At 35.5% G+C, this 13,341-nt stretch overlaps 2 protein-coding genes across 3 annotated transcripts; one reads left to right on the top strand and one right to left on the bottom strand.

Moving 5' to 3' along the window:
- Positions 1 to 286: 286 nt before the first annotated feature.
- LOC107784910 (tetraspanin-20) lies at positions 287 to 4,142 on the top strand. Its single transcript, XM_016606108.2, has 6 exons — positions 287 to 637; positions 720 to 819; positions 1,627 to 1,707; positions 1,810 to 1,914; positions 2,652 to 2,855; positions 3,719 to 4,142. Exons 1-6 carry the CDS (start codon positions 426 to 428, stop codon positions 3,770 to 3,772), a joined length of 756 nt encoding a protein of 251 aa, XP_016461594.1. The 5' UTR covers positions 287 to 425; the 3' UTR covers positions 3,773 to 4,142.
- Positions 4,143 to 6,091: 1,949 nt separating this feature from the next.
- Positions 6,092 to 11,424, bottom strand: LOC107784909 (uncharacterized). 2 transcript variants are annotated; one of them, XM_016606107.2, is made up of 6 exons: positions 10,821 to 11,424; positions 9,861 to 10,007; positions 9,468 to 9,538; positions 7,546 to 9,384; positions 7,102 to 7,249; positions 6,092 to 6,994 (listed from the first exon to the last, which is right to left on the bottom strand). In XM_016606107.2, exons 2-6 carry the CDS (start codon positions 9,997 to 9,999, stop codon positions 6,273 to 6,275), a joined length of 2,919 nt encoding a protein of 972 aa, XP_016461593.1. In that variant the 5' UTR covers positions 10,000 to 10,007; positions 10,821 to 11,424; the 3' UTR covers positions 6,092 to 6,272. The 2 variants fall into 2 exon arrangements, with proteins under 2 accessions (XP_016461593.1, XP_016461592.1); XM_016606106.2 differs by having other exon boundaries at positions 6,092 to 6,997; positions 10,821 to 11,376.
- Positions 11,425 to 13,341: the final 1,917 nt, after the last annotated feature.

A 13,341-nucleotide genomic window follows, 5' to 3' on the forward strand; every position in this document is an offset into this window, starting at 1 on the left:
GGTATAGAATGAGGCACATATATTTTGTGTGGTTGTAAATCATTAGATAAAGGTAAATTATTTTTAAATAAGGAAAAATGTCATTCTTTTTTATACGGATTAAAAAAAAAATAGGTTCACATAAATTGAAACGGATGGAGTAAATTTTTATGGGTACGAATATAAATTTAAATGTGACCCAAATATCGAGTATATCTGCATTGTTTGCAAGCACTAGCCCAATTATTTTATTTTGCTTCCCTGAAAAGAAAGAAACAAAAAGTAAAAAACAAAGAAGGTTTTGCCAGCTCAATCATCATCATCCACAGTTTTTGCTTGACCAAAAATACACAGAAGCAGAATAGATCACAGAGCACAATTCTACAATTGTTTTGAGAAAAAATATGAGGGTTTTCTGTGTAGAATCATAGAAGAAAAATCTCGGAATGGGAACGCCATGTTGTCAAGGCTTGGTAGCATTTCTGCTGAAATTCCTCAATTTCTTACAAACCTTCATAGGTGTCTCCATTATTATTTACTCTGCTTATATGCTTAACCATTGGCAACACCACAATAATTTCCTTCCTCCTAATCTTGACTCCGAGTCCTCCAATTTCGGCTCAATTATGTTGAATAAACATTCGCTTCCAACTCCATGGTATTGTTTCTTTTCGTATTTTCATTTTTTTCTTTTGGCGATATGATTAGTTATTGAGATGTTGCTATTTTTGTTTGTTCAGGTTTTTATATGCATTCATGGGAATTGGTGTAATCTTATGTTGTATCACTTGTATTGGGCATGTTGGTGCTGAAGCTGTTAATGGATGTTTCCTTTGCTTTGTATCCTTCTTTGTCTTTTCTGTTCTACTGCTTCCTTTGTTTATGTTTCTACTATATAATGACTGTTATGTTGTTGTCTGGAATGCTTAATAAGGAAAATGATAAGTTACCTAGAAGTGTAAAGTAAACACATTCAGCTCTGTTAGGGTTGCTGTCTATTAATATGTTTATATGTTGCCTCAGAGTATATGATGAAAGGGATCAATCAATCAGTCGATTGGATAACCAACTATGTCTCAATTTTAATTCAGTAGGGGATATGATGAAAGGGATATTTTTGCAAAAATAGAAAACTAAAGTTGTGAATCATTTAAATGTATAATGTGATCTCTGTAAATGGAGCTGTTGGGTTGTCAGTTCTAACTATCGCAGGAATTTCTGCCTTCTCACTTACTGTTAAAATCTGTTTGGTTTGGATTTGTTGATATTGTCTGCTTGCTTCAAAAAACAAATCAAAAGGGAAGGGCACTGAATAAACTCACACCAAAAGCTTTCCTTTACCTTATTATTTGAAGGAAAGGAACTTGAATCACTCTTTAGGAAAAAGCGGATTGGTAGACTCACTGGAAGTAAATAATATGATAATCGTGAAGTTTGTTTCCTAATTTCTAGTATGTCGTGTTGTCGTCCTGCTTCATACAGTGAGCAAATGAAAAATGAAAAGGAAAAAAATAAAGGTTTTTCACTGCACATCATTATATATCTTCTCATTGCCAGTTTCATATCTTGAATTAAGTGATAATTGATGAATTGATATAAACAGCTATTACTGATTGACTGTTAGCCTTGACTACTTAAAAATACTAGTACTCTCTGCTTATGACGGCTTTTGTGCTCGTGGAAATAAGTCTGGTTGTATTTATTGCACTTGATCGTCAATGGGAGAAGGTAAACCTTTTTTTCAGATCTGCTCTTTTCATGGTTTCGAGGTTCTATCCTAGTTTACCTGTTAAAAGTTCAAATTAGGACACCTGTTTACTCTCTTCCTAGGATCTTCCAAGGGACCCAACTGGAGAACTACACAACGTGCGCACCTTTATTGAACAAAATATGGATGTTTGCAAGTGGATTGGCATTGCTGTCATTATAATTCAGGCAAGTTTTCTTTTAACGTGAAGGTCTTGTAAGATTTTGTGATTCCTTGTTTGTTTTGAATACCCTTAATCCATATTAGGTGACGCTTCTCATAAGTGTTTAAAGTTTGGATTTACCAGTGTGTAAGTTATTTGAAGACATGTTTTGATATAGCTAGAATGTGAATTGTGACTGTTGAAACTGTAAGTTAACATTCAAGATGTTATATTGAATACCCTTAATCCATATTAGGTGACGCTTCTCATAAGTGTTTAAAGTTTGGATTTACCAGTGTGTAAGTTATTTGAAGACATGTTTTGATATAGCTAGAATGTGAATTGTGACTGTTGAAACTGTAAGTTAACATTCATGATGTTATATTTATCTGGAGAAACTATGCATTTTGTGAAAGGGGCATCTAAATTTGGCAGAGCAACTAGGAAAGAAGATAAAAGAATCTGGTGGGGGCTCTACGGATTGTATGATTTCTGTAATACTGGGCAAGAGTGTGAAACTCTCTGGTAAATAGCCCTCTTTTTGTATGATACATTCTGAAATTCGTATGTTATCAACTTATGAGCATGAGTGGTGGAAAAGAATGAAAACATGGCCAATACAAATACTATAGAAGGTGAGGCCACGTGTGGTTTTCGGCTTGTCCTCTTGCGATTGGTCTAATATTGAAAAGTTTCTTCTAACCTTTTGTTTGGTCTATGGTCCATGTTGTGCTAAAATCTTATTGTTACCATCATTTCCAGGCATCCTCCTTACTTCTCGCAATTGTTCTCAGAGCTTTGGTTAGTGATCATAGAATAAACCATGATATTGAGGGAGATTATGATGCTATTGGAAGGACAAGGGAGCCATTGCTTGATCCACGTTTAAGCCAAACATCTGGTTTAGCTAAAGCAGATGCGAGGGTTGGCCATTCTGACATCTGGAGTTCACGGATGAGGGAAAAGGTATGTTTTATAGATGTATAATATATGTGAGTCATCTTGCATTCATTTCTAATGGAATATATTAAAGGGTAACACTTAGGCGGGCATCTTAATTTGCGTAATAGCTTAATGTCTGGTCAAATAAGCTCTAGGCTTCGAGGTTTAAATGGTTAAAATGCATTTTTTGGGGGGGTTGAATTAGAAAAGGTGCACTCTGTGGGTGGAGCCCTAATAGGCGAAGGTCAGGGTTGCTTATGTTCTGTTTCATTTTACCTGTTTTTCGAGGGTGTTGAAGAGATTGGTCTGGCACATAATATTGATTTCACTGAAGAGATCACCTTATCATGTCATGTTGGTAGTTTGCTTGCTTTTGAGAGTTCGTAAGGACTCTCATTTCAGTTAATCTGCACTTTAAATTCTTTTTAGTTTTTTGCTTGTATGACAAGAGATGCTTGTGCTACAAACTTGTTGCATTGCACCTGAATTGCAAATTTAGTCAAGGTAGTTTGGCAGAATTTTTGGACGTATTATACGATTAAAGTCTGCAGTTAGATGTGGTTGAGTAATATTCCCTTCAACATGTGCAACTTATGATTGTGTGGTCCTCCTCTTGGCCAAAGCAGTATGTGGTCCAACTATCCACTTTGTGCCCTTTGTCTTGTTTGTGTTTTGAAGTAATAAATGAGATTCTTAATATTGGAACATGTGAACTTAAGTTGATTTGTTGCAAGCTGAATCCTTTATTTGAACTTTTTCTGCTTTCTTCAAGACGGTTGTTATGTGGGACAAGGCTGGTTATGAATTTTCAACTGATTCCCTCTGTAGTTATTGCTGTCACTAGACCAATCTATATTTCTGAAACATTGTTGACATTTGACATCCAGTATCATTTGGATGGAGAGGCTAGGCATCATATACCAAACCAAAACCCATCATGAAGATAATCAAAAAACAGACGACGCCGAATCTCATGGAGCAGAGAAACTAGCAACGTGCGCAGAGTGTGTAGACTTGATCTGTGATTGTGTTCCATAATTTTGGACCTTTCTTTTCTTTTCTGTTTAATATGTAAAGGCAGTCTACATATGTTTGCAGAAAAGATACAGATTTAGATATTGCAAAGCTGGAATGTGAAGTATGTAAATTTAAGTACATTGTGTTCTTTCTTTTATTGAGAAACACTTCGCCAGTGTGAACTTTCAGTCCGAGTCACTGAAATTTGATCTCTTTCTAATCCTAATGTAGCAACAATTGTGTAAGAGACTCATGCATATGGTTTTTCAAGACAGAGTGATACGCTTATTTTTCTACTCTGGATATCACTAATCTGAATTCAGTTGGAGCAACGCCTTTTTTTGTTTTATTTTTGACATTTTAATCATTTTTTTCACATGGTAGTAAGGAAGGAAATACATTTTTATTTTCTGTGCTAACCAAATACACATTCGTCCTCAGAAAACCTGAGAGGAAGTAATTGAAAAACCAAATATAAAATTATGGTTCAGACTTTTATCTAGTTTAGCACATTTGTTTACAAATGTTACTTTTCTGTAGTAGGATACGGTTTTGACGAACTAAATCTAAGAAAAAGCACACTAAAAATAAAATAATGATAAGAATCTCACCTTTTGCTAACAAATGTTGTTTTGGGTGCGTATCTCTTTTTATAGAAAAAATTATTCCATGTAAAATTCATAGGCATTTCTGAAAATGATTATCTGATAAACGATATGTGTCACGTACAAAATATTGAGTTCAATTGAACCATATATTTATATGCTTTCATTCGCCTATGTAATAGTAAGATATATTCGTTTTGAATCTTACTAACTCTAAATTGTGACTCTTTGAATCCTGCTTTTGAACATGGCTGTGCATAGTAGTCAGTAAAAAAAGTGCACGAGAGGCATATGCCACGTGTCCATTAATTTGATTTAAATGTCGGATTAAGGTATGGGAAGGAGAAAAAAAAAAAGAATCAGACGTAGGTTTATGTTTTCCGCCGCTTCAATATGCATCTAAATGGTGCAACGGTCAAGTCTCAACCCTCCCATTCCCCAATTTCCAGAACCACCCCACCCAGGTAAAAAATGAAAAAGGAAAAGAGTAAAAATATTTGGTAGTTGGTATGCATGTGACCATTTTAACTTTGCTTGTTTACTGTCATTTTCATAAAACTGTTCATACCATGGGAAAAAAAATCTTTTTGTTGCTCATATCTTGTCCGTGTTTGCTTTCGTTTTACTTTCTAGTTTTGGGGATTTCAAAAGAAGAAATAATTCATATGTGTACGAGTAGTCAATAGAGTTGTTCAGCTGCCAGTCACGAGATTGTTTCACTCTTTTCGCTTCGGTTTTGGCTGCTAGTAAAAAATTTCCATCAAGCTGGTTATAAATTGTACTGTAATACGAACAAGCAACTTTTCATTTCCAGCTAAGAATATTCGAGTGGCTTACAAAGAAAACACCTTTTTTGTGTCTCGACTCCAAAACTTACAACACCAATATCTACCACTAGGGTGTTCATAGAAAATCGAATCAAATCGACTAAAAAAATCGATACTTTTTAGGTTTGGTTTGATTTTGATTTTAATAAAAAAATTGAACCAAACCGACTATAAAAGTAGCTATAAAAATTTATTATTACACCTATATATATATGTATATTTTTATATAAAGTTTCTAAAATTTTATGATACATATTAGTCATTTGTATTTTTGGTCTAGTTCTTTGCTATTATAATAATCTAATTCTTTGTCTTCTAGTTTGATTGGTAGTTTTCTTTTGCTAAGCACAAGAATTTATTTCATGTTAAAAATAATCGATTTTTAATTGAGTACTTAAATTATTCATCACTATTTGAGTCAATTATCATCAATATATCTTGGTAAATGATAGATTTCTCAAAGAGAAATTAGTTTGATAGTGTTACGTTGAAAATGTAGTCGCCAGAATATGCGTTTTGTAGTGTATGTCTCATATTTAAGAAAAAACCGAAAAACTAACAAAAACTGAATCGATAAAAAACCGATTTAATTGGTTTGGTTCCAATAATTGAAAAACCGACTTACTTAATTTGGTTTCTTTTTAGGCAAAAATCGACCCAAACCGAACCATGAACAAATCTATCTACCACAAAGATAGGATTCTTTCTGTGCGAAGAGTTAAAGTGCTCTGGAGTTGTGTCTCAGGTACATATGGTTAACCATAGGACCGCTTGCATTCTATTTCTATAATCGGGTCAAAGCAAAAATGTACAAAACAATTCCAGATATAGAAGTTAGTAAAGATTTGCAGACACTTGACAAAATTAAACAATTAGCGGTGGGCAAGGTTGTTGGGAAATACAATAAAACACAAACAATAATGTTATATAATTGCGCGAGGAAAAAAAAACTTAAAAGAAAGAAGAATTAAGTGGACAAGATTCATCACAATCTACCTGCCTGCCAATTCAATGACAGATTCATGCACAAGCTCTTCAAGCAACTTTCCTTCAATTTCCATCCCTACATTGTCTAATTCTAATATAAAACTTTTAAGCCATCGTTTCCCCATCACCTCCTTCGTCACCATTCCCTCCATCACCAGGCTGTTTATGTCCTCAGCATCACAAGAGAGATATTTCACCTCACTAGAAAACCATTCCTTCATCCGGTCCCACACTTGGTCCACCAATATCAATCTAGTTCCCTCTGGCTGATTATTATGGACCCCAATATAAGGTATGGCTCTTTGGCAGTTGTCAGGCCCATATCCTGCAATATCTAATAAAGCTGCATTTACACAATCGAACACGAGCTTTTGGGTTGATCTCCTTTGCCTTCGCTTAGCCTCATGTAATGTCTCCTTCTCATTCAGATCAATGTATTTTTCTCTGAGTGATGGGTCCAAAGGGCTTTCAGGAGAATGCCACATGGTCGAGAAAGCAACAGATTGCACTTCATCAAGGCCGGCCATGGTTAGTAGTGTTTGAACAAAAGAGAACCATTCACGTTCTACTTCCTCCGTCCGCTGAGTGGACGATGATGGTCTTACACAAGCTGAACTGGCTGTATCTGCACAGGAATCATCCCATGACAATGTACGAGCAATTGATCCTATTGGAGGAGATTTATCGATCAAATTGGACCTTACAGGGTGAAGAGACAACTCGGTACCTGCTAATTTGATTTAAACAAGGGATATGGGAGGGGGTGGGGGTTAGAATTAGTTTTATATTAAGGAAAGAAACTAGAGAACATGTTGGATTGTTGATGACATTTACCATGACGGTCCGGCTTGATACCGGCTGATATATGTGCTGGATGTTTATCCTCTTCAAATGGTGTTTCCAAAACTGATATAGGACTTGGTTGGTCCTGGTTTTCACATGGGTGTCCAGCGCGCAAAGATCTTGCTTCAGAGAGTGCAACCTACAAAATTATTATACCATAAATCCACCTTGAACAACTTCTTAAGCAGTCATATTGACGCTATTTGAGTTCTCCAGTGTCGGACAGTTCTCACACATCGGAAAAAAAGTTGTTTACAGAAGTCACAGAATCTAATAAAATATTCAAGAAATTGTAAATGCACTCCACTAAAGGTGTGCAGATGGCTACCACAAAAAAATAGAAAAGAAAAGTCATAGTGATGTAAAATGCAAATGAACCATTTTCTAACAACTTGCAACAATGTAGTAGGGAGAAACATCAGATAACTGCTTTACCTCAGGGGAGGTTGCGGCTTGCTTCCCAACCACATCTTCGCAAGTCAGTGTGAATGATGATTGGCGAAGATCGGTTGCTGAAGACTCAACCCCGGGATCATCATGGAATTCACTACTATATTTGTCAACTTTTGATAGAGAATGTAAAGGTTTTGCACCTGACTGCAATTCATCATTGGACTGCGAACACTTAGCTTCGTCTTTGTTTGGCTTTTTGTTCCTAGAGAAAAAAAGATTTGAGACCTTCCCTTTCAGTGATGATTTTGTACTTCTAGGCTTTGTTGTCTGCTTGGGAAGGTCATTTTCTCCAGTCACATGATCTGGGGCACCCACATTCAACTGTGCACCGAATGCAGTGGAGGATACAGGGACAGACTTGGACCTCAAAAGATTCCTTGGCGACTTGTTGATACATTCATCTTTGGAATTACTCACTGAGTTGGAATTAGGAATCTGGGGATCTTCTTTGCTACTTTCCTGCTCTATTCTTCCTGCCGTCTTAATATCAGAGAGAGCAAGCATCTCGCCTAAAGTGCTGGAGCTTCTCCTCATTGGTCTTCGTTCTTGACAGCTCCCGTTAGATGCCACCATCGCCCATCTCTCAGAAAGTCGCTTCTTGGCTTCTCTGGAAACTGAAGATTCAGGAGAATAAGAAGCACGGCTCATGGAAGAGCAAGAATAAGGACTGCCAAACCTATTTATGTATTCCCATGAGTGTCTAGAAGCTGGTGATATGACTTCAGAATCACTAAGATTTCCAGCTGCATACTCTTTTTCAGACTTATTAAATGAACTTTCGTCACCAATGTAGCCATTTGAAAATACAGAAGAAAGTAATGTTTCATCCCTTTGATGTCCACCTATGTTTACTCGCATCTGCTGTGTGATAGCCTTTGCCACTTCTCTTGATTCTTGAGCTTCATCAGCCTCCATGTTCACAAAACTTGTTTCAGCTTGTGATACTCTTGGTGATGCAGACGGTGAAGAGTTTGCAGCCCTTAAGTTGTGAGTCTTACCGATGCTTGGTTTTAACACGACTATCCGTGTAGGTTGAGCATGATTTTCATCAATATTCCAACTTGCTGTAGGAGGGGTAAATGCCATATGGTTTTTGGCTCTGTTTCCCTTACCTACATGGGTGGCTCTGTTTATCTCCTTCTCATTTTTCTTCACTGATCCACCAAATTTGCAATCAACCATCTTCGATGGTCTTAGAACAGTTATTCGCTTTGTCTCAGGAGGAGGAGGTATAGACTGCAAATTATATAAATGCTGAGAGAACTTTGGATTCGGTTCTTGCAAAAACTTGAGAAACAGATCTGTGTTGGAACTTAAGACATCCAATGCATCTTGGAATTCCTTAGACTGGCGAAGTTGTTCATCTATGGATAAACATTTTGCTTCAATAAACTTCTGTCGAACAAAAGCCGACTTCTTGTCAAAACTAGTTTCATTGTGTCTTGCCTTTTGTGGGGATTTACTTCTCACACAGTTCATTTTTGGGGAGTGCTGCCAAACTTCATAAACATCTTTATATTCATTCTGCTCAGGATATTGATGAAATTCTTGCTGCATTTCATCCACCAAGGATTCATTTTCGTGCTGGCAATAGCTGAAGGAGGAATCTGTATGACACCGTGAATGACCTCCAAAATGACTTCTTATAGCTGGAATAGATTTCTGAGTAGGAAGAGCATCAAGCCCCATCAGCTTGGCAACAACACTAGGTGGATTATGACTAGAGTCTATTTCCTTGGACATTTCTTGGGCTATAAGCATCTTTATTGGTGTTCCATTTGATTTCCTGTTTGAACTAGTCCTCTTCAAATCTGAGACAATCTGCATGCACCATATATAAGCATTAGTATTAAGCCAAACTCTGCGGAAAACCAGCACAAATGTCATCTAGATAGAATATGTACCTTTTTTTCTTCTACTTGATCCTCAGAAAGCGACAACCTCACCACATCTGATTGGCTCCTCAACAGAGTACCTGCAATAAGCTGGACCAGCTCAACATGCAGATTCAACCTTATAGTTGTATGGCATAAACTACTGGACCAAAAACCAAAGGTAGCATAAAATCAAATGAGATCAAGGCATGCCCGCGGGCAGTTTGAAGAATCAAGCTCATGTGCTCTCAAATTGAAATCAAGATGTTTTTCCTATAAACTAATTATTATAGCTGTTTATGTTGTTTTCAATGCTCAATAATTTCATGGGACAGAGAATTTGAGACAATATTCCACGGAAACAGCATCCATGCCAATGATAACGGGAGACGGAAGAAAAAGGAAATTAGCATAGAGTTTCACCATCACGATGTGGTTTATCTGTAAGCAGCCTGTTTCCTGGCACCCCTGAATTTAAATCAAAAAGGTTCACCATTCGTCCCAAGCATCCTGGAGAAGGTTTATCGTGATTGCGACTCTTGCCACTCTGAAACCCATTCATCTTAATTCCTGAGACCATGCAATGAAGAGTATAAATCCCGAAGGGCGCATCAATCATCCCCTCACACAAAGAGATAGGCATGCCATATATGTTCAATATGAATAAAAGTATGTTTTTACAGGTATATACCTGTCTATGCAAATAGAAAAAAGAGGGAAGATTTGGCCAGAAAACAATTTAAGAAACAAAAGGCATGATCAGACAAAGCAACCGCATGAAACTATGAAAGGTAAAATTGAAATAACACAGGAAAAACAAAAATAAAGCTACTATAACACATAAGTGACCAATGATCAGACAAATTAACCTAGAGAAAAAAAAACATTAGGAAACATGCTGAACAGATCAGGAGAAGGTCAAAACTCAAAGTGCACCCCTTCAGCTATAGTGCAGAAGTCTCTCAAGTGATTAAGTTGATTGTCGTAGTGGCATTTCGTTCAAAAATTTGTTAGAAGAGTTTTTTCAAAGAAAATTTCACTTTCTGCAAAAATGTTCTTCAACCAAATGCCATGAAATAAAAAGCACTCAATTTTTGCAAAGACTGGAAGAGTACTCAACAGTAGTTTTACTCAACAATACAGATCAGTCGCAGCAAATACGCATAAACATCTATTGCAGAAATTCTAGAATAAAGAGCCTATACGCTACTCTATTTTGCAGCAGTAAGTTTCTGTACAAAGACGTGAATCATAGAATTAAACACAGATAATGAAGAATTAAATCAAAAAAATTAAAGCTACAAAAGGTCTCCTCTGAAAAGGTAAAATACGCCAAAAAGGAAAAAGAAGGAAAAAATAAAGAGAAAGTAATATTGGATTTACCTCAGAAAAAGGAGATCGGGAGAAAGTGCAGGAAGCCGAAACAGAAAAATCACTTGGAGCTCCACTAGAAGCTTCACTGTATCAAAATATATGAGCGTAGAAAGCTCAACGGTACAACTTGAGTGTTAGCTGAAGGTGTTTTACCCACCGCAGAGTGGTCGCCGGAAACGTAAAACTAACATTCCGGAGCAAATGATGCCGGAGATTCGGCTTTTACGTTGAGTGTTAGGCGCAGATATTTTCACGGCAGAGTATTCGCCGGTAACGGAAAACTGACATTCCGGTGGAAATGTGGCCGGAGATTCAGCTTCGACCTGAGTCTTAGATGAAGGTGTTGTGGTCGCCGCCTCGCCGGTAACGGAAAACTAACTTCCGGAGGAAATGTGGCCGGAGATTCGGGTTCGAAGAGAGCCACCGACTAAACTTGACTAGCTTTTGTTTATTCTGATTTATTAAATGAGGATTCAATTACAGAGATAGAGAAAGTAGAGGAGAAGTGAAGTGAAATGAAAATTTTCTACATCAATAAGGACAGAATAATAGATTGTGCATCAGTACAAAAAGTAAAATTATTTGACAATGTGAGGTCCTTATTCTTTAGGATAAGTGTATTCTGACCCCAATTTCTTTTTGTTTCATTGATATTTCCCCCACACCCAAGCCGCTCTTTTAGGCCTTGTTTGTCCATAAAAGAAATTACAAAAATGGGTTTGTCCATGAAATTTTGCAAGTTTTTGAAAAAATTTTAAAAATGGGTTTTTCAAAAACCAAGAAGTGGTTTTGACCATTTTTTTAAAATTTTCAGAAAAACTTTTTTTCTCACTCACAAAACTGTAATATTTTTTCAAGTGAAATTCATGTCCAATATAAATTTAAATTTCAAATACCATTTTTCAACTTAACTTTAAATACTTCTTTTTTTCAAAAATTATAATTTTTATGTCCAAATGCCTACCTAGGACCTGCCATGATTTTCCTGGTGATTAAAAACATATAGGCGTATTCAGATGAATTACTAGATGCATAATATGTGTTTTTATATAAATTTTTATCATTCAATTATAAATAAATAATATATATTCTCATCTTATTAAATTAATTAATTAATCATGATAAGTAGTAGCGAAGTCACACGTATTCAATGGGTATCAATTCTTTCATCAGAAAATTACACTATATATATATATATATATATATATATATATATATATATATATATATATATATATATATATACACTAGTATCTATAAACGTGCATTGCACGTTAATAATGGCACGTGATGATTTAAATATTTATTTATATGAAGGGACAATAAAATTTAATTAATGAGAGAAATTTTATGTATAATAATACAACAATCATCTAAATGCCGAAAAATATTATTACATTAGCATAATACATGAATTTAAAATAAAATAACATCATCAAAACTTACACAAATGATCAATTTTGTCATGTTAGCTAGACAATTATATATTATAGCTTAAAAGTATTTAATGTGATGGTATCTTAACGGACACTTCTTTGAGGACAATATTTTTTAATGCGTTGGTTGCTCTGCCTTAACCAGAACTATTGTTATCGATCTTGATATCCCTCTCTGAAAGTGCAACATACAGTTGTTCGTGCAAGAAAATATATTGCGGTAAATATAGTTCAATATTTAGGATGTTTGTCCTTGTACTTTATTTATTATATTTGTAAAATATAAACATACTAAAAATTATTTTCACACAAATTTAAAAGGATATTCCTTAGTTTCAAAAGACGGAAGTTGAATTCAGGGATAAGAACATACTTAGAAGCACATTGACCAGTATCATAATTTTTGCATGTATGCGTTATTGCCGGTCCGGTTACGGTTAAACCCGGCCCGTTAGACACCCTTAATCTAAGTTTTTCAATAGCATGATGAGCATATTTTTCTTCAAAATTAACCTATATACAATGGAAGATCAATTTTAACTTAAGTCTATTATATATACTGTGACACTAACATACGTAAGAAATAAGTAACTAGACAACAAATATGTATGGTGGAAGGCCATTTGGTATTAAAGTATTTAAGTATTCTTCTTGGTAGTAATTATTGGTATCATTTTCTGCTGAGTCAAAAACTGAAAATATTTTGTTTTTAGTATAAAATTTTGCAACCAATATTTTATTTAGTTGATCAACATATTCATTTATGCTAACTAATATATCCCTTTAATTCTATCATGCGATTTGCACAAATTGCGTTTTAATCTAATGATAAAAATAGTTCTCTTATTAAATACACTACTATTACCATTGGGATTGATAACCAAGTATTCAGGAAGAACCAAATCATCTTTTATTGGATGCTCTTCTTCGTTTCCGACACGAAGCAAAAAGACACTGAATACTGGATCTGTTCTTACTTTATGTTTCTTATCAGATGAATCTATTTCATTTGAAGCAGAAGTATAACTTTGGCAAGCTAGCTTTAACAATCTCTGCTTTGTCGATTTTGGAACTACTGGTAGTACTTGACATAA

This window comes from Nicotiana tabacum, chromosome 19 (genome assembly GCF_000715075.1).
Source record: "Nicotiana tabacum cultivar K326 chromosome 19, ASM71507v2, whole genome shotgun sequence".
In the NCBI taxonomy this organism is placed as follows: Eukaryota; Viridiplantae; Streptophyta; class Magnoliopsida; order Solanales; family Solanaceae; genus Nicotiana; species Nicotiana tabacum.